Raw genomic sequence first — 20,000 nt, 5'->3', positions numbered from 1 at the left:
ATCATACTCTCGCCCCTTCTACCCCCCCCCCCCCCCCCCATCCCCCTAACTTTCCCATTCTCTATACAGTCTACGGTCATGGAACAGGTAAAAGCCAACCCAATCCCGTTTTTCGTGGCATTCCCGAACTGAGAGGCACTGGGAAACGATGGAAATGGAAATGCAGAACAAAAGCCGAGCACCGTTTTTCTGAGAGTGAGTGTATGACTGTGAGGAGTGTTTTTGGTTCGCTCTCGTGTTTTCTTGCAGGAAATTGTTTAGCGGCTGGACTTGTAATGGGACACAGATTTTGTTGTGCAAGCCTGAAGTGACTTGTGTTTCAGTGTTGAGTGCAACTGGGGGAAATGTGAAGTGTGCGTGTCCCTGCAGTGTTTGTAATATTGAAAACATTGTTCGAGGGGCAGAGAGGGAACATGTTTTTGAGATGTTAGCTTGTGTCTTGTGTAAAATAGTGTGAGTTGATTAAGGGATATAGTCTCCATACAACAGGTAAGTTAAACCCGTAATATTGTTGCTGATATGTAGGATCTATAATTAGGCGACGCACTCCCGCATTCATTTAAGTTCACGCATACTGCACGCTGGTACACATGCAAGAGCGGACGCGCGGATTCACTCGTAACTGGAGTGTGTTACATATATATTCGCGCACGCACACAGTCACACACACACACGCACACACACACATACATACACACGCACGCACACACACGCACACACACACACATACATACACACGCACGTACGCACGTACGCACGCAAGCACGCGCGCACTGCACACACGCACACACACACACACACACACTCGCTCGCTCGCTCACACACATAATCTTCTTTCCCCAATGTTCTCGTTTTAATATGGTGTTTTTTTCCCTATCATGTCTACTAGGAAGTCAATAAGTTAATGTCAAAAGATGGTCTGCTTCATTACGCAGTTGAAAAGTCAACATAAGATTTATTGCATACAATTTTCTGCTTTTCCTCCTTGAAAAAAATAAAATTTATTCTATATTCCCATTGGTTTCAAATAGGACACACGCTTCCAAAATGTTGCCATAACTCACTTGACTTTAACGCTAAGATGGATTTAACTGGCAATTTAGTGGAAAAACGCACTTTCAAATGTCCCTTGCCTTTCTCCTTTTTTTTTTCTCTCTAAATTTCTTGTTTCCATTCAGTCTTCTCAATGTGTTCCGCTATCTCTTATCTTCCCGCACCGCTTCCCCCACCTCCTCCCCTTCTTCGTCGTCTTTTTTCGTCTTCTTCTTCTCGCGAGAAGGGGGTCAAGGGGCCAAAAGCAGCACTTTCCTTTAATTCATTATTGACTTCCTTATCAAGAAATTCCAGGGACAACCTTTTTGAAAATGTAAAGCTTCACTTGGGGTTTTCGGAGCACTCTTCATTGACATTTTATTGACGTTCTTATCACCGGTTTGCAGCGTCAACGCGAGTCCTTCTAACAACACGATAGAGGGAGAGAGGGCAAAAGAAGGGAAAAAAGTTGCCGGGGCTTCGATTCATCGTCAAGAATCAATTCTACAACGGATGTCATTTACTGCCATTGGAGGAGAAATGAGACACACCCTCTCCCCTCCCCCTTCACCCTTCAACCTTACCCACCCACCCTCCCTCTTTGCCCTGCCCCACCTTCAACGTTCCTTCTTCTCCTCCCCTCTGGCCCCTCCTCCAGTTTTCCTCCCCCTATCTCCCCTCCGTCATCACATCAGAAGGCCTTCGATACACCTTCTCTTCGCTCTTAAACCTCCATCCCCTCGCCCCTTTCCCCCTACTCTCCCCATCCTCCAGCTTTCTTCCTACCCCCTCCCGCCCCCCACCCCCTCTCTCTGTCTCACTCTCTCTGTCTCTCTCTGTCTCTGTCTCTGTCTCTGTCTCCGAGTCTCTCTCTCTCTCTCCCTCTCCCTCTCTCTCTCTCTCACACCAGAACTGAGGCCTTCGACCTACAACTAGGTGTCTGGCATTGACTGTTCCGCAGTTTATCGGCACGGCCGTTGATGGACTAGTGCCATTCCACGCAAGTTACAGGTCCAGTCTCAATCGATCCTTGGGGAATGCACTATTAGATTGTACTTACTTGTCATGAGCCCATCCTTTACTGCTTAGGGTGTAATATTACAGTATATTCAACGACTTGGATCTGCAGCCGTGTGTTCTGACAAGGAATTTACCACCTTTTTATTCAACTGACGTTTCGTTCATTTTTCGACGGAGTGCAATATTGTTATAGCTACCCAGTGAGTTCAACCTGCTTCGGTGCCAGGGAGTGTAGTGCCTATTGTTATTAACCGACCTTTCGCACATTGTTCTGTAGGATATAGTCTTATTGGATATTCACCGACTGGAATCGGCAGCGCGCCTCAGAGTGTAGGTTCAATTTTTATTCAGTGACCTGTGTATCCAGGAAGGGGTTAAATCAATTGGAAGTCCTCCTGATTGGTCAGCTGGGAATGTAATAACAGCATGTGCCTTGCCGCGTTCAAGTCATCAGTCTTCATGCGGTCTCTTAACTAATGCTAATGAAATCTACTTGACTGAATGATTGGATTAAGTTGATTTGTGAGGTCTGCTCGCTGAATCTTGTCTGATAAGCAAAGTCTCTGATGCTGTGAAGAACTGGCTTGGATAGAATCCGAATACAGTGAACATAAATGAAAGAAAATGCACATTTTTGTGAAGAACTGGCTTGGGAAGAATCCGAATACAGTCAACGCAATTAAAAGAAAAAGCATATTTTTATGAAGAATTGGCTTGGGAAAAAACCAAAAACAGTGAACGCAATTGAAAGAAAAAGCACATTTTTATGAAGAATTGGCTAGGGACGAATCCGAATACAGTCAACGCAAAAGAAAGAAAAAGCACATTTTTATGAAGAATTGGCTTGGGACGAATCCTAATGCAGTCAACGCAATTGAAAAAAAAAGTACATTTTTATGAAGAATTGGCTAGGGAAGAATCAAAATACAGTGAACGCGGTTAAAATAAAAAGCAAATTTCAAACAGAAATGGCTGCCTGGGTATGTTAACAAATGTATGCGAATGTCTGTAACAACAGAATAAGATCGAATAATACATTTGTGAAATTCTCTGATACTGAAAAGAACTAACTGGGGGAAATCCACAGAGAGTGAATAACGCTTTATTTTTTTTTTTTTTTTTTTTTTTTTGCCTCAGTTGCATGCAGTTCGCTTCAAGCTGAAAAATAAATGAAAAGAATGAAACCCTAAGTTTTGTTTTGTTTTTTTTTCTTTTTACTTCTTTCTTTCTTTCTCTCTACAGCTGAGCGTCCTTCTTCATTGGCGTTTTATAAATTTATCAACTGTGTGTGGTTTTCTACAATGGACAAAATCTTGCATCTTTAATGTTGGTTATTGTCTTACATATGTCTGTGTTTGGGTTGACTTAGGTGTTGTTTGTGGCGGTGTCATAATGGAGAATAACGCAGTTGACATAAAAACAAAAACACTCGGATTAAACTTGGTTGCTTGAGCAGCTCGACAAAAGTAGAAGAATGTCTGCAACAACAGAAGGAATAAGAAATTTGTCAAAACGATGAAGCAGATTTAATCAGGGATTCTTCCCCGGGCAAATCCCATGTATTAATATCCTTGGCCTTTTCACTAGAATGGCTGCGTTGTAAATCTCGTTTTTCAATTCTGCCCCCATGCAAATTTAACTTTTGTTGTTTTTAATTTCAGAGCCAAAAATGTGAATACGATCTTCGACAAGGACTTGCAGTTTCAACTGGGAATTCAACTCTTGTTGCTTCCAGAACTTTCTGAATGGTATACTTGTGTTGCCTTACTTAGTGAAAAACTCTATGTGTGTGTCTGTGTGTGAGGGAAACATAATCTAAAAGACTGCATGGTCATGTCGCACGACCAGAGCGATACAACAAAGCGTCATAAGTGTATCTCAAAACGTCTAAGTCTTTCGTGAATCTGCAGTGTCTTGTGAGTCGTCGGATGACCCTAACCTTACCATCACAGAGCAAAACTGTGACAATATAACTAAATCTGGGCTCCAGGACTTCTTCGTTTCATCGTTGAATCAAGTCTTCTGTCATCGCGCCAGAGAAGAAGAGTTTCTGCAAGAGAGTTGAAAAGAACTAACCGTTGCCATGGGGAAGGTGAACGTCCTTGAGATCGTCCTTAGCAACGCCACAGGTGTCTACATTGCCGGCCAGCTGCTTCAAGGTCACGTTAACCTTGAACTGAACAACAACTTGAAATTGAGAGGTACGGTAAGCTGATCATATCGACGTGGCTGTCTCGCTCTGCTTCTGTCGGTCTGTCGGTTTGTCTGTCTGTCTATCTGTCTGTCTGTCTGTTTGTCTGTCTGTCTGTGTCTGTGTCTCTCTCTCTCTCTCTCTCTCTCTCTCTCTCTCTCTCTCTCTCTCTCTCTCTCTCTCTCTCTCCCTCTCTCCCTTGCTGTATAATCCAATTTTACTATGAAAATGCTTGTGTTTGTGTGGTTGTGTGCGTGCGTGCGTTTTTGCATGTGTGTGAGTGTGTACGTGTATTTGTCTAAACTTTTTACTCTGAACATTTTACCCTCAAGATTCTATTTCTCTCACAACCAAAAAAACCACAATTCCATTCAAACGACACAACACCCTGGGGTGAGCTGTGTCAACACATGTTCCCGTTTTTGAAATAACATCTCTCTCCTCCTAACTCTCTTACACACGCAGACAATTTTTTTTTGGGGGGGGGGAAATGGGTTGTCCCGATAATTGGAAAGGCTATGTTTTTGTGTTAGTGCAATGAGAACCTTTCTCCCAAAAGGTTACACCCTGTCATTCGAAGAGGAAAGTTGTGATTGACTCGACAACTTTGTGGGAAACGCTGAAGACAAAGTGGGCTGTCACACACTTTGCGAAACTGATTTCTAGCTGGAGAGAAAAAAAAACTATTACTGAAAAAAATAAAGAAGGAGAATAGACAGAGAGAGCGACAGAGAGAGAGAGACACAGACAGACAGACAGACAGACAGACAGACAGACAGACAGACAGACAGACAGACAGTTCAAGTGTTATTTATCATTTAACCCCTTTTGAGCCAAGGAGGATAACTTCTGTTATAAAAATAAGTTTGATCACAGCTACAACTTACAATTTGTAAATTTAACAACAACTTGAAATAGTAAAAAATAATTATACAACCTTCCCGAATGTTTATAAATGTGGCCAATTAAAGTTTTACATTTTGGCTTCCAGATATTAAATGACAAAGACAAAACACAGAGTGCACTAAAAGATGCTTTTGTGGATTGTATTTAAATCTTTCAACACAGAATTTTGGACATTCGAATATAAAATGAAATTCATCAACCAGTGCATTCGAATTTATGTCAACAAATTTGCATAACCTACATATCTGGTCATTCGGTAATGAAACTTGCTTTCCCAAAATACGTCTTAAAATGTTTTAAATGTAAAACAAACACACACACACACACACACACACACACACACACACACACACACACACACACACACACACACACACACACACACACACACTCATACACACACGCAGAGGCAAGCTTCAGAAACTGCATACAAAGTGCGTAAATTTCCACTACCTCGCGATTATTCGTACATTTGTAGTCAATTCACAATCAACGTCAATCTTTCTTGCCGCCCTGTTCAGTTTTCCTTTAACTTTCAAAACATCAGATTAAGCACCTTTTTCTTTCTTTTTTTTATCTTTTTTTTTTAAGAATATAAAGCGCGTTCGTTTTCAACATCTCACGAGCATACACATATGCAAATGTGCACATGCATTCAAGACCGACACGGTTGGCCTAGTGGTAAGGCGTCCGCCCCGTGATCGGGTGGTCGTGGGTTCGAACCCCGGCCGGGTCATACCTAAGACTTTAAAATTGGCAATCTAGTGGCTGCTCCGCCTGGCGTCTGGCATTATTGGGTTAGTGCTAGGACTGGTTGGTCCGGTGTCAGAATAATGTGACTGGGTGAGACATGAAGCCTGTGCTGCGACTTCTGTCTTGTGTGTGGCGCACGTTATATGTCAAAGCAGCACCGCCCTGATATGGCCCTTCGTGGTCGGCTGGGCGTAAAGCAAACAAACAAACATGCATTCAAACAACATGGTTTTCTGTTCGTCCAATCTTGATTCCTTGAACTTTGTCACTGCCTTCAATGAATTAACTTTGGTTCTAAACATGGGCGCAGATCGACATCATGCGCTTTTTTGTAAGTTTAGACTGGACCAGGTAACTCACAGAGTAGTTTTTACCTCAGTGTTCAGGAGGATGATGACCGTGAAAAATTGGCGCGAGTGTATGTGTGTGGCTGTGTCTGTCTATGTCTATGCTTTGCTTTGGGTCATCGAATTACTGAGAAGCCGAGTACGGAACGCCAGTAGCTGGCCTAATGAGCCATATAACGAAGCTGCTAATGAGGTTCCGCCGGCTTAGTTGTTATCATGTCAGCACAGTGCTACCTTTGCTCAACACCCTTTCTGTCAAATCGCCCAAATCTTCTAATTTCGGCAAAATTGTCACACTTTCATGATTGGGGAAGGTGACGCCATGCAAGTATACGGACTCGTTTACTGTCAAAAACGTATACGGACGTGTCGGCAAAATTGCCGAAGAATAACTTATGTGTCTGCTGTTCTCCCATTGGGTAATACGGAATAGCCAAGACGAGTCCAAAACGGCTTCCATGAAAATGTCCAAAAGGGTTCACACATCCGCAAAATATACCTCTAATCATAAATCAAATATAACAGGAATACGACGACCAAGAGGCAACAGCAGATGTCCAATTGTTTTTACACTTTTCAGCTTTGTGTTCGCGAAAATCTGTTTTAGCCGTCGGAGGCGAATCTGGGAAACGCGTGTTAAAAACTGTGTGCAGTAACAAGCAATGACAGAATCGACCAGCAAGTACTAGATTCTGACTAAATGAACAGCAATTTTGACACTAGATGCGAAATTTAAAATTAGGGTTAATCTCGTATTGTATTTAAAAATGTGAAGGGTTCCTGTGTCAGCCAACTCTGTAGCGCAGGAATTTTACTCGGAAGATTTTCAAAGATTAAAGACTGAACATTTCCACGTGTAGCCAAATTTACAAGCAAAATGTGAAAGGGGAAACGTTTAGATAATATTCTGATAATCAGAAGAAGGGTAAACATCACAAGCAAGAAGCTAACTGTATGTGTTCAGACAGACGGGACACAATCAAAAGAAATGTTTCGCATGGGTCTTTATTTTAAATGGCGGAAAATGGAATGTGAAACTGAAATGCAAACCTTGTCTCCGCATCTGGTTTTCTGGATGCATGATTATATGTTCAGTCACTTGCTGTTCCTAGTTGTGAGTATGAGTTAGCTGCATTTGTTGTGATTGATTCCATGGAAATCAAAGTATCAATCTCTCTCCTTTTCTCTCTCTCTCTCTCTCTTTATCTCTCTCTCTCTCGCTCTCTCTCTTTATCTCTCGCTCTCTCTCGCTCTCTCTCTCTCTCTTTTTCTCTCTCTCTCTCTCCCATCTCTCTCTCTCTCTCTCTTTCTCTCTCTCTCTCTCTCTCTCTTTCTCTCTCTCTCTCCCATCTCTCTCGCTCTCTCTCTCTCCCATCTCTCTCGCTCTGACTATTTCTCTCTCTCTCTATAACTTTTTTTTTACACTTAAATGCGCGCATCCTCGATCAAAATGCAGATTAGTATTTCAACTTACGCTGGATCAAACTGAATGCAAATCTCCCTTCTGAATACTTTGTTTAATGCCTCCCAGCTGACAGGTTGTTCAAACAGAAACCAAAGCTTAAAGGCAGAGTAAGCCTCCCGTAAACCATCACAGATACGGTCAGGCTTTTACACACAGTACAAACACCATTTCATTTAAACACTCACCAATTGAGAACATCCTAGGTGCCCTCCGTAAAGAGCGAACAATTTTCAAAGAATTTATTTTTGCGTGGTTTATCTTACCCCTGAGCCATCGTGAACCCGTGTGATCCAGTTTTCCCTTTTCACAATGCAGTCGTCATAGTTAGTCATTTGAATGCGACTCGACGTGAGCCTTATCTACAATAGCACGTTTTTTTTATGCACGAAACAACGGCTGTGGTTCACAAGAACTCTAGCGATGGCTTTTGACTGTTGAGAGGAACGGCGATTTGCACTGATAAACCGGCCGTCGTCTGCTACGACCCTTGCGTGACCCTGCTTCCGGGCTTTTCTTTTTTTAAACTTTCACAACTTCGAATTGTTCTGATCTTGTCTTGATGAAAAACGAATTCTTTTATGATTAAAGAATGTTTGTGTAACAAGCTGTCAATTTATTATTTAGATTTTAAAAGTTAGGTCTAGCGCAAAAACGAGGCGCCGTTGTTGTTAACGGAACAAGTCTACGAAAATAAATTCTTTGAAAATGTCTCACGCTCGACAGAAAGCAGCCAGGATGTTCCCGTTCGGTGAGCGTTCAAATGGAAGTATGCTTGTACTGTATTTAGACGCTCGGGGAGCTCTGTGATGGTTTACGGGAGGCTTACTGTGCCTTTAACTGACAATGTCTGTTCAATCCTGCAACACTCTTTTCGCTTCCTTACATTCATTCAGGTTTACATGCTTTAGAATGCATTATGAAATCCAAAAAAACTGTTTTCGTTTTGAAGTTTTGCTGAAAATTTAAAAGCAGTTCGAGATCTGTGTAGCATAAACTGCGTGTCCAGTGAGTATTCAGTCTCGTAAATAGACTCTCTATTTACGCAATTTTAGTGGGCTTCAGAAAAAAAAGGAATCAGAATTTAAATCAAAATCAACTCTCACCGCTTCCACAGCGTGTAGTACACTTTGCTTAACTCATTGTCTCCCAGGTTCGGATATATCCGCTCCCACTCATATGGCTCTATCTGACCAGGTACGGATATATCCGCTCGGACTGTTAGCTTCAGTCGCTTCCAGCTGTAACGTCCATCTAACGCCTGCATTCCAGCGTGTTGATAGACAGTTACTACACAGTTACTACAATTCTGAGTGACCTCTTGCAGCGAAGCTGGTCTCGTCTTTAAAAAAAACTTGGTCAACATAGTTGGGGTAGAAAGTGTTAAGGAATACTATTCGTCCACTTTCATCATTTGCAGAAGAAGCGCGCGTGAAAGTCCTTAAATGGCAATACTTAAATGAGTTCCATCAAAGAGTTCCACATATTCTTGTCACAGATGCTGGACATGTTCTGACTGAAGGACAATCATTCCCATACTTTGAATCGGGGCGAGGGGAAGGGAAGAGGGTCACGTCGAATATTTTATTTTCTATTCAATTCAATTTCAAGCCCTTTTTTTCAAACGCGTGCCCCTTGTGTCACAGGGAATTTGTCTTTCCTGATGAATTTTGCCTGACAAACTACACTTCTTTTTTATCGATTTTCAAATTATTGCGGTCGGGAACCTTCCTTTCGTTGCCTTGCAGGTTTTCAATACAAAATCATATTTCCCCTTCACTTATATTAAGTCAGAGAACCCAATAAAATGCTCGTTGACTTATTCCAGTCAGACATCTGCGCTTTGAATGCCCTGAGGGGTTTCATGAAGATTCTTTTATTTTTATTTTTCATACACATATTTAAGTCGGTGAACCGTATTTATTTACGTTCAAATTATTCCGATCAGACGACCTACTCTTCCAGTATGACTTGCAGGGTTTCATGAAGAATTGTTATTTCTCATACGTAGCCTACATTTTAGTTAGTGATCGAGCCACAGAAACTACTCATTGACTTTCCAATTATTCCGGTCAGACAATAGCTCTTCCAATGCCTTTCATAGTTCAATGACGAATATTTTATATCCTTTCCATATATACTAGGAGTTGAAGCACACATAAACTACTCACTGACTTTACAAAGAAACTCATTGTCTATGACAAATTGTTGTTTCCTTTACATACATATATTTTAGTCAGAGAGCCACATAATAAAAATAAAAATAATAATAAGTCATGGGGAATTTGTATTTCCCACAAGGTATATTTTAGTCAAAAGGTTACATAAACTCCTCACTAACTTTTAAGATTAAGCCAGCCAGAAAACAATTCTGCCTTCAGGCTTTCACGACAAAGTATTATTTCCTATATATCTATATTTAAGTCAATGAACCACATATAACCTACTTTATAACTTTCATTTTTTCCGGCAAAGAAACAGTCCTGCTCGCAGGTTTTTATGATGAAATCATTTCTTCCTACACACATAATATGGAAGTCAGAGAACCATGCACACATAACACTTTTTGTTGTCTTTCAATTTATTCCATCCAGAATACGGACATTGCTATATGTCTACCCTCGGGGGTTTCATAGCATTGCATTAATATTCCTGAGAATTTTAAGCCGTCTTTGTCCAAGCATGCGTGCGTACTTTGCGTGATAGCATAATAGAATCGTTGATCCTATTCCATTGCCCTAAAGAGAGGATTATTTGACAAGGAACCGAGCTAGGATTTCATTCGCACCGTCTGCTGCGTTCCCACTGCGCAGCTGCTCAAAGCACTGGATTTCTAAAATACAAAATGTGATTGTGTTGTTGTTTCTTGTCATTCCTTGGGAAAGTGAGACCTATATATAAGAGGCTTAGATAAATAAAAAAAATATAAAAAAATAAACTATTATGGTTTAATGTTGGTTTGAGAAAGGCATGCAAAACACAAAGAGGTGAGACTTGGAAATGTTGGCAAGGTCCATGCGTATACGTGGCACATTTCTAAATTATGTTTCTTATTTTGCACTTTTTCGCTTTCTTTGCATAATTCCAAGAGTGTCTTCCAGTTAAGAGCTGTTGCAAAAGAATGACAAAGCCGAGACGTTGTGAAAACTACTAAATGGACAGTCATGCTTCATACTGGTCGCGCGGACGGGCGTACATGCTTTAGATATTTATGATAGTTAAACATTACTGTATCTTTCGTCCTCTTCGCACGGAGCAATGCATAAGTCCACCAACAGAGTTCGCCACTGAGGTCTGTTTGCAGAAAGTCTATACAGGTAACACCAAGGCCATCCCTGTTGTAAGGAACAGAGACAGCCAAGTTCTACGCTTTTACCTCGCCAGGAGGTTCACGAGAGAATGAAATTAAATTAGGGGACACAATTAAAGGTCCTTGTCTACATTTTTATACCGAAATCGCCATTTGACCATTAAAATGCAGAGTCTATTATCTGCAAATATCAACAATACACCCCCTTTCGATCAGGAAAGACGAAGCCAGTGGAGCCGTTTGAAAATTCATTGTAGAATTCCAGCGTATAGTATTCATAGTAGGATATCCTTATTTGGAAAATGCCAAGCGCAAAACTCCTCTCAAATCCCGTGCATTTCGTGCGTTTAAAAAAAAGCGTGGACAGCGCTCCAGTGTCAAACTGTTGCTGCGCTTGTTTGGGCGTGGCTATAAGCATAGTGACATGAATTTGATTGGTCAGTATATTTAGGCAAAGCACATGTTCTCAGCAAACAGAAAACAAAATATTGGAAGCGTGAGTCACGCTACCCAAAAATAAAATCTTTTTTTACATATATTTTTTTTCTATAACTTTTTTCTCTATAGTATATGGTTCATTCATCATCTGACATAACTTTTTAGCGAAATCTAACCATAAGATTATTGAAAAAAAGCAAAGATGAAGACGACCACCTTTAATCGGTTAGTATGATTAAGTTATCTCAGACTCAGCAAGTTTTAGTTTCCTTCAAAGTTAGGTAGAGGAGAAAGAGTGTAAGGCATGATACTTCGTGTGGTTTTGTCGTATCTACGGACCACATAAACATCGTAATGTTTGGGCGCCAGAGAGAGAGAGAGAGAGAGAGAGAGAGAGAGAGAGAGAGAGAGAGAGAGAGAGAGAGAGAGAGAGAGAGAGAGAGAGAGAGAGAGAGAGAGAGAGAGAGAGAGCTGGAAAAGAGAGACAGAGGGACAGAGGTGAACACAAGCACAGACAAACAAAAAATTAAGGACACAATATTTCGTCGATCGAATATTTTTGCAGCCGTTACAGGCTTTTTATCAACAATGCTTTACCGGAGAGTCTGTACAGTGTTCTTCTTCTTCTCTTCTTCTTCTTCGTTCATGGGCTGAAACTCCCACGTTCACTCATGTTTTAGCACGAGTTGACTTTTACGTGTAAGACCGTTTTTACCCCGCCAGGCAGGCAGCATACGCCGATTTCGGGGGAGGCATGCTGGGTATTTTCGTGTTTCCATAACCCACCGAACTCTGACATGGATTACATGATCTTTTCCGTGCGCACTTGGTCTTGTGCTTGCGTGTACACACGAAAGGGGTTAAGTCACTATCAGGTCTGCACATAAGTTGACCTGGGAGATCGGAAAAATCTCCACTCTTAACCCACCAGGCAGTAGCGACGGGGATTCGAATTCACGACCTCCCGATTAGGAGGCCGACGTCTTACCACCAAGCCACTGCGCCGGTCTATACAGTGTTCATAACGTACATTTGAATACAATTTTGTATGTGATTTGTGTTGACACAGCCCAGGCCTGACAACAACACAAAAACGGCGGGTCATCAGCGCAGTTGGTGGCATGATGACATTTGAAAGCGGTTTTTATTTTTTTTATAACTGCACAGGTTGAATCCGAGCCGGTTGACTCCGTCAGTACACGTTAGCACCTATCAGCCCGAGTTTTCTTGAAGAAATTCTACACTGAGGACAAAACGTATGCTACAGAGCAGAACAAAAGCAAAAACAAAACAAAGCAAAACAACAACAAAAATAAAAGTTTCTAACGTCCAGTTTCTAATGTCAAAGAGATAATCGCTGAATCTGTGGCGGACAATACGCAGACGTCCATCCTCTTCCACCGACCTTGGAAAATCCACGAACAGAGACTAAACAGAGACTAAAAAGAGCCAAGCCTGTCCACCAAAACACCCATTAACAGACAGACATAATTATTTCGCCTTTAACAGTTGCCTCCCCGACTAACACCCTATAACCTGCAGGGGCGGATCAGTTGCTTTGTAAGGGGGGGGGGCACTTTGAATCGAAAGTGAATGTGATGGGCGCGAAGCGCCCGAATTTGCTAGGGGGGTCCGGGGGCATGCCCCCCCGGAAAAAAAATTTGCCGAAAGAAGCAAAATGGTGCCATTTGGTGCCATTTGAACTTAGAAATGGTCATAGAATCAGCATAGAAAAATCTTTTTTTTCTTCTTCTTCTTTTTCTTCTTCTTTTTTTTTTTTTCTTTTTTTTTCGGGGGGGGGGGGGGCACGTGCCCCCTGTGCCCCCCCCCTCGTCCGCCCCTGACCTGTTATCTACTGAGGGTAACAGACAACATCTTTCCCTGCTCTTCTCGAAATCAATCAGTTGTACCATCTACAGCCGGAGGCGTGAAGGCGGAATAGATTTCTGGTTTCAGTAACTGCCAATGTCTGCCGCGTAATCAGTCGAACAGAGGGGTGCCATATCTCCCTCCGTCCCGAGCGCTGCCTTTGTACCTTGATACAGGTTCTGCTCCTGCCGCCTGCTCGTTCCCCCCAAATCCCCCCACCTCCCCCTAAGTAAAAATCCCCCTCTCCCTCCCCCCTCCCCCCCCCCCTCCCTCCCAAATCGCCCAACTTCTTCCACTGTAATGGCCACCAGACTGACCCATTTTCGTCGATTCATGGCACTTACGTGGAAAAGGGAGGCGACAACTATGCGTTTTTAGAGGAGACGTTCCGGCACTTTAAAACGTTTTTTCAAGGGATAACTCTATGAACCACACACACACGCACACGCACACACATGCACATACACACACACACACACACATATATAAACACACACGCGCGCGCACGCGCACGCACACACACACACACACACACACACACACACACACACACACAGAAAAACCACCACCAACTAGTACTACATCAACGAGACAAGATAGCACTCTGCGTTACGGGCAAAAAAAGGAATTCTCGAACCGTCACAAAGAGCGCACTTCACACATTCTGCACACAAAAACAGGCTACGACATAACATTGTACGAAACAACCTGCCTTTTTCAGCCAATAAGGTTACAAGTCCTCTTTCTGCAATAAGACATGTTCTAAATCTTCCTCCGCTCCAACACATTTTTTGCCCTTTTTTCTTCGAGGGAAAGAATGAGTGCACATTTTAACCGTCATTGGATTTCTTGCATTGTTGGACGTAGAGTCGTCACCTTCAACCGGAAAGTAATTCTGAATCTGATTCGATCTCTTCTCAGCTGTTTCTTCTCAGGGTTTCTTCCTTTTTCGGCTCCTAGTTTTTGCACTTCATGGTTTACAACAATGCCCTTATTTCCAAGAGAGAAAAAAAGAGTGAACGATGTTAACAGTTAACCATTATCGGTTTTCTTGCATTTCCAGACATGGGGTTGTCACATTCCACAGTGAAATAATTCTGATTCCATTTTCTTTTCTAAGCTGTTGAAGGGTTTATTTCTCTTTCGCCTCGCATTTTTTGTATTTCATCATTGTGCACTTGTCTCTTCGAAGGACAGAAAGGGCGCATGATGTTAACATGTTCAGCCTTATCTGGCTATACTTTATTATTCTCTTTATTTTTGCGATCGATTTTTTTGCATTAAAAGACGCAGGTTTTTCACATCCAATCGTGAAATAATTCTCTATTTCTCTTCAAAATCTGTTTGAGCTGTTACCAGGTTTCTTCCTCTATCACCTTCCCGTGTGCGTGTGCGCGTGTGTGTGTGTGTGTGTGTGTGTGTGTGTGTGTGTGTGTGCGTGTGTGTGCGTGTGTGTGTGTGTTGGTGTGTGTGTGTGTGCGTGTGTGTGTGTGTGCGTGTGTGTGTGTGTGTGTGTTGGTGTGTGTGAGGTGTGTGTGTTTGTGTGTGTTTGTGTGTGTGTGTGTGTGAGGTGTATGTGTGCGTGTGTGTGTGTGTGTGTGTGTGTGAGTGTGTGTGTGTGTGAGTGTGTGTGTGTGTGAGTGTGTGTGTGTGAGTTTGTGTGTGTGTGTGTGTGCGCGCGTGCGTGCGTGCGTGCGTGTGTGTGTGTCTGTGTGTGTGTGTGTGTGTGTGTGAGTGTGTGTGTGCGTTAAGGTTTTGAAAGCCCAAATGTGTCCTTGGCTTCCCTGGATACAACGAACCACAAGGTAAAAGTTGGATTCGAGGGGAAAAAAGTCGTGGGGTTTATCACCTTCAAACTTGAAATTATTCTAACTCTCTAGCTTTTTTTCTCGCGTTTAGCTGTGAGAAGTTGTTTTTTCTCTTTGACCTCCCAGTTTTTGCACTGCAAGGTTTTCAGAGCACGAATTCTTCCTTCGTTCCTTCTTTCTATGCATACCTCAAGGTTCATTTGTTTTCTCGACGGGGAGAAAATGGGACCTGGACGATGTGAAAATGTTAGCCGTTATTGGGTTTCTTGCATTACAAGACGTGGGGTCACCTCCGACCGTGAGACTCTAATTCTGTTAGGATTTTTGTTTTACTTCGTCCTTTTTTTCAAACTCTTCAAAAGTTTCTTCCTCTTCTGCATAAGTTAACCTCCAAGTTTGGCAATGCAAAAAGTGCAAACTCGCTTCTAAAATGCAGCAACAAAAGTGAAAGTTTCTAGTACTATGTTTTGTTTTTGATAGTACTGTTTATGGAGTACTCTTACGTACACGTTCAATTTTTGACACCGCAAGGTTTCCGGAGCACTGGTTTCTCCTTGAAAGGAACGTTAAGCTCACCAGCAAGAGCGTGAAGTGCTGGTTTTCACATACAAAAACAACAATTCGTACATCTATGTGACATATAATTCTTGATTTTTTAGACGACGATGCGCGAGTTTCCCTTTTTCCTCCCCCATAGCCTCTCCTCCGTTTTTATTCCTGTGACCAACCCTGTGACATATAATTATTACATATTTATTTAACATATATATATATTGATTCCATGCGCCTATGAGTCCGTAATGTGATATGAATGGAGCGAGAGAGAGGGAGGGTGAGCGAGAGAGAGGGAGGGTGAGCGAGAGAGAGAGAGAGAGAGAGAGAGAGAGAGAGAGAGAGAGAGAGAGAGAGAGAGAGAGAGAGAGAGAGAGAGATTTGTTTTGATATTGTCGTCCTAATCTTGACTATTATGAGTGGACTATTTGCGCCTCGATATTTTATTTATGTTCTTACGTTTTATGTTGTTTATTGTAATGCTGTATACACCACACTTGAGTTTCTCCTAGTTGAGATAATAAAGTGTTCTATACATGTCATGATTGTAACCTTTGTTAAAATAAACTTATGTTTAAACCACACACACACACACACACACACACACACACACACACACACACACACACACACACACACACACACACACACACACACACACGCACACACACAAAGTGTTCTATGTCTATGTGACCAGGACTGACGTGCACGAAACGAAACTGGGTCCCAACCAACTGCATGGGTTGGAGCCAGCCGCGGAGTCTGATTGGTTGAAATCACAACAAATCTCAATGTCAATCAATAAGACCCCGCGGCTGGCTCCCACAAAGTTGGGTGACACCCAGTTTTGCTTCGTTCACCTAAGCCCTGCTCTCTATGCACGCCAAAGCAACCGAAAATGAGGTCCTGAATGGTCCGTTCGGCTATACACTACAGACGTTCTTTAAATTTAGAGTTTTATTTGATTATGAGATGAAGATTGATCAGAGTTCGGCATACAACACGAGAAGTCCAAGCACCCGTGCCTGGTTTTTAACACTTTTAACAGTTTTTAATCCTGTAAATAACAGGCCACACAAATATGTAGGCCTATTGACTTAGTTGGCGATGCGCACACCACCACGAAACAGTCAAAGTCGGCTCCTGTGACGTACTTCCCACGAACATCACCAAGTGGGGCATCCAGATCCAGATCCAGATGCACCCTTCGTGGAGAAATCATCATTTAGTTACGTTTCCTGAATAATCTGATCGGAAGCTTCCGCTTGCGGCTTCGTCTCATTAAGTGAGGTAAGAGACTTCAATGCTCAACTTTATCGGTAAACGGATGCGTGTCTCAATGAAGTAAATGTGATGGGTTTGCAATGTGATTTGCTTGTTTACAAACGATCTTTTCCTTGAAATGCTAACGACAAACAAAAACGCGTGCATGTGTGTGTGTGTGTGTGTGTGTGTGTGTTTGTGTGCGTGCGTGCGTGTGTGGGTGCGTGGGTGCGTGCGTGTGCCTGCCTGTGTTCCTGCCTGCCTGCTGGTCTGTTAGTCTGCTGGTCTGACCTTCTTCAATTGCTTGCGTGTGTGTGTGTTCGTGTTTGCGTGTGTCTGTGTTTGTATATGTGCACTGGCACAGACAGGAGGTCCTATTTTGTGAACCCTTAATCGCACAAGGGAAAAAAATTCTCCAGTGTTCCCCCTCAAGTAATGTGTTTTAAGGACCCCGTTACCCTCGGTCTGATACTACAGATCCAAATCTGTACTCCAAAACTATACAGTGCCAAAAGGCTTCAAGACATGTCTTTTTTCATCTACAGGATACGACGGGCGCTGTGGCGGGGTGGTAAGACGTCGGCCTCTTAATCGGAAGGTCGAGGGTTCGAATCCCGGCCGCGCCCGCCTGGTGGGTTAAGTGTGGAGATTGTTCCGATCTCCCAGGTCAACTTATGTGCAGACCTGCTTAGTGGCTTATCCCCCTTCGTGTGTACATGCAAGCACAAGACCAAGTGCGCACGAAAAAGATCCTGTAATCCATGTCAGAGTTCGGTGGGTTATAGAAACACGAAAATACCCATGGCCCAGCATGCTTCCTCCGAAAGCGGCGTATGGCTGCCTAAATGGCGGGGTAAAAACGGTCATACACGTAAAATTCCACTCGTGCAAAAACACGAGTGTACGTGGGAGTTTCAGCCCACGAACGCAGAAGAAGAAGAAGAAGATCTACAGGATACGTCCTTCTTAAACCATCGAATCTATGGCGCAATGTGCCTATTTCTATATTTTTAACCAACAGCAGCTGGTGTTACTGTTATGTTGTGTTTATTTTTTTCCCGGTATGTCAGTGTTTAAAATTCACTATAAATATGTTTTTCCGCATCGTTTTCTTGTCGTATCTCGTAATCCGTCTTTTGACTGAAATCATAGATAACCCAATAGGTTTTCCCGATAAGATATAGGCCTACCGTGTTTCCCCGTGTAGACGATAGCTTTTACCGTCAAAGATCTGTCCAGGGCTTTTACACGAAATAAAACATATCCTTTAACTTTGAAACTTACCAAAAGTCAACAGCGTGGTTACTTTATCTGCAGACTGGGAATCACTTTGCTGAATTGATTAAGCAGATTGTCACTTTCGAAATTAATTCTACAAAAAATGCCAGTCCTGCACACGATGCAGCCAGCCTGTTGAGATTTGGCATGTGTTTCAAATGTTCTTATCTCGTGTAAACAAAAAACCCGTAACAGATCTTGCTGATAAACACGATCGCTTACCCGCGAATGAATGTACGTTTTAAAAATTTCTAAAGAGAAAGGAGAGGACACACACACACACACACACACACAAACATACACACACACTCACACACACACACACAAACATACACACACACTCACACCCACTCACAAACACACACACACTCACACACACACACACACACACACACACACACACACACACACACACTCACTCACTCACACTCACGCACACACACGCGGGGGCGTGGATGTGGGGTGAGGGGTGGGGGGGCAGAGACAGAGATGGGCATAGGCATAGACACAGAGACAGAGACAAAGAGAGACGCACTAAGAAGAAGAGGGAGAGAGATATTTAAGTGCATCGGACAAAAATGTAACATCAATCTTCTTCTCTCTTTTTTTTTTTTGAACACCATACTTGGTTGCCGAAAAATCCAATTATTGCAACTGAAATGAATTTTTCATTATGCCTTCTTTCCTGATGCCATGCAGCCAATCGATCAATAACGACTGTTGTGAAAAATGTGTGTGTGCGTGTGTGTGTGTGTGTGTGTGTGTGTGTGTGTGTGTGTGTGTGTGTGTGTGTGTGTATGTGCGTGTGTGTGTGTGTGTGAGTATGTGTGTGTGTGTATATGTGTGTGTGTGTGTATGTGTGTGTGTATATGTGTGTGTGTGTCTGTCTGTCTGTCTGTGTGTTGGTGTGTGTGTGTGTATGTGTGTGTGTCTGTGTCTGTGTCTGTGTCTGTGTCTGTGTCTGTGTGTGTATGTCTGTGTGTCTGAGTTTATTTGTTGTGACTAAACAAGGAACAATACTGTTATTTGCGTGCACGAGTTTAATTTCATGCCGTGTTTCTGTTGAATGTCTGCGTTGTGGATTGTGTGGGCAGATTTTACAGCCCTGGCATAAGAACAACAAATTGACATTTAATGTTATTGTCTCCAAGTGCGAGCGCAGTGGCGTGGTGGTAAGACGTCGGCCTCCTAATCGGGGGTCGTGAGTTCGAATCCCGGTCGCTGCCGCCTGGTGGGTTAAGAGTGGAGATTTTTCCAATCTCCCAGGTCAACTGTTGTGCAGACCTGCTAGTGCCTTAACCCCCTTCGTGTGTACACACAAGCACAAGACCAAGTGCGCACGGAAACGATTCTGTAATCCATGTCAGAGTTCGGTGGGTTATGGAAACACGAAAATACCCAGCATGCCTACTCAACGAAAGCGGAGTAAAGCTGACTATGCTCTCAGAGTAAAGTTTGGGGAACCCAAATGGGCAAACGAGCTCACACGTAACCAGAAAAATCTGGAACGCTGAGGAAGAAGAAGCCTCCTAAGTGACAGACTTGCATGTTTTCATGTGAAGTGCAACGCTGACAGAAAGGGTTAGAGATTTTAGCCTAGCCTTTTTTAAACAAAATGTTGTATTGTGATGTTTTGTTTGAGTCATGACAAGAGGCTGTTTCTAGCTTTTTTGGTCACTGAAAGTTAAAGATGGCTAAGACAGTTGATAATGCTATGAACCATTTTTACACTGTTTATCGGTTTTTATGTTTGTAGGACTAGTACTCTCTG

At 42.7% G+C, this 20,000-nt stretch overlaps 1 protein-coding gene across 2 annotated transcripts in view; it reads left to right on the top strand.

Annotated features, from left to right (window-relative positions):
• The first annotated feature begins 99 nt into the window (after window positions 1-99).
• Window positions 100-20,000, top strand: part of LOC138981265 (arrestin domain-containing protein 3-like) — a 78,865-nt gene continuing 58,964 nt past the window's right edge. The window contains exons 1-2 of one of the 2 annotated variants that reach the window (XM_070354110.1): window positions 100-195; window positions 3,714-4,253. In XM_070354110.1, coding sequence (XP_070210211.1) covers window positions 4,136-4,253 — 118 coding nt within the window. In that variant the 5' untranslated portion in view covers window positions 100-195; window positions 3,714-4,135. The other variant, XM_070354118.1, reaches the window with a different exon arrangement.

The sequence above is a fragment of the Littorina saxatilis genome, linkage group LG1 (assembly GCF_037325665.1).
Source record: "Littorina saxatilis isolate snail1 linkage group LG1, US_GU_Lsax_2.0, whole genome shotgun sequence".
In the NCBI taxonomy this organism is placed as follows: domain Eukaryota; kingdom Metazoa; phylum Mollusca; class Gastropoda; order Littorinimorpha; family Littorinidae; genus Littorina; species Littorina saxatilis.
Note: the sequence above shows the minus strand (reverse complement) of the source record. Positions and strands in the feature narration are given on the sequence as shown.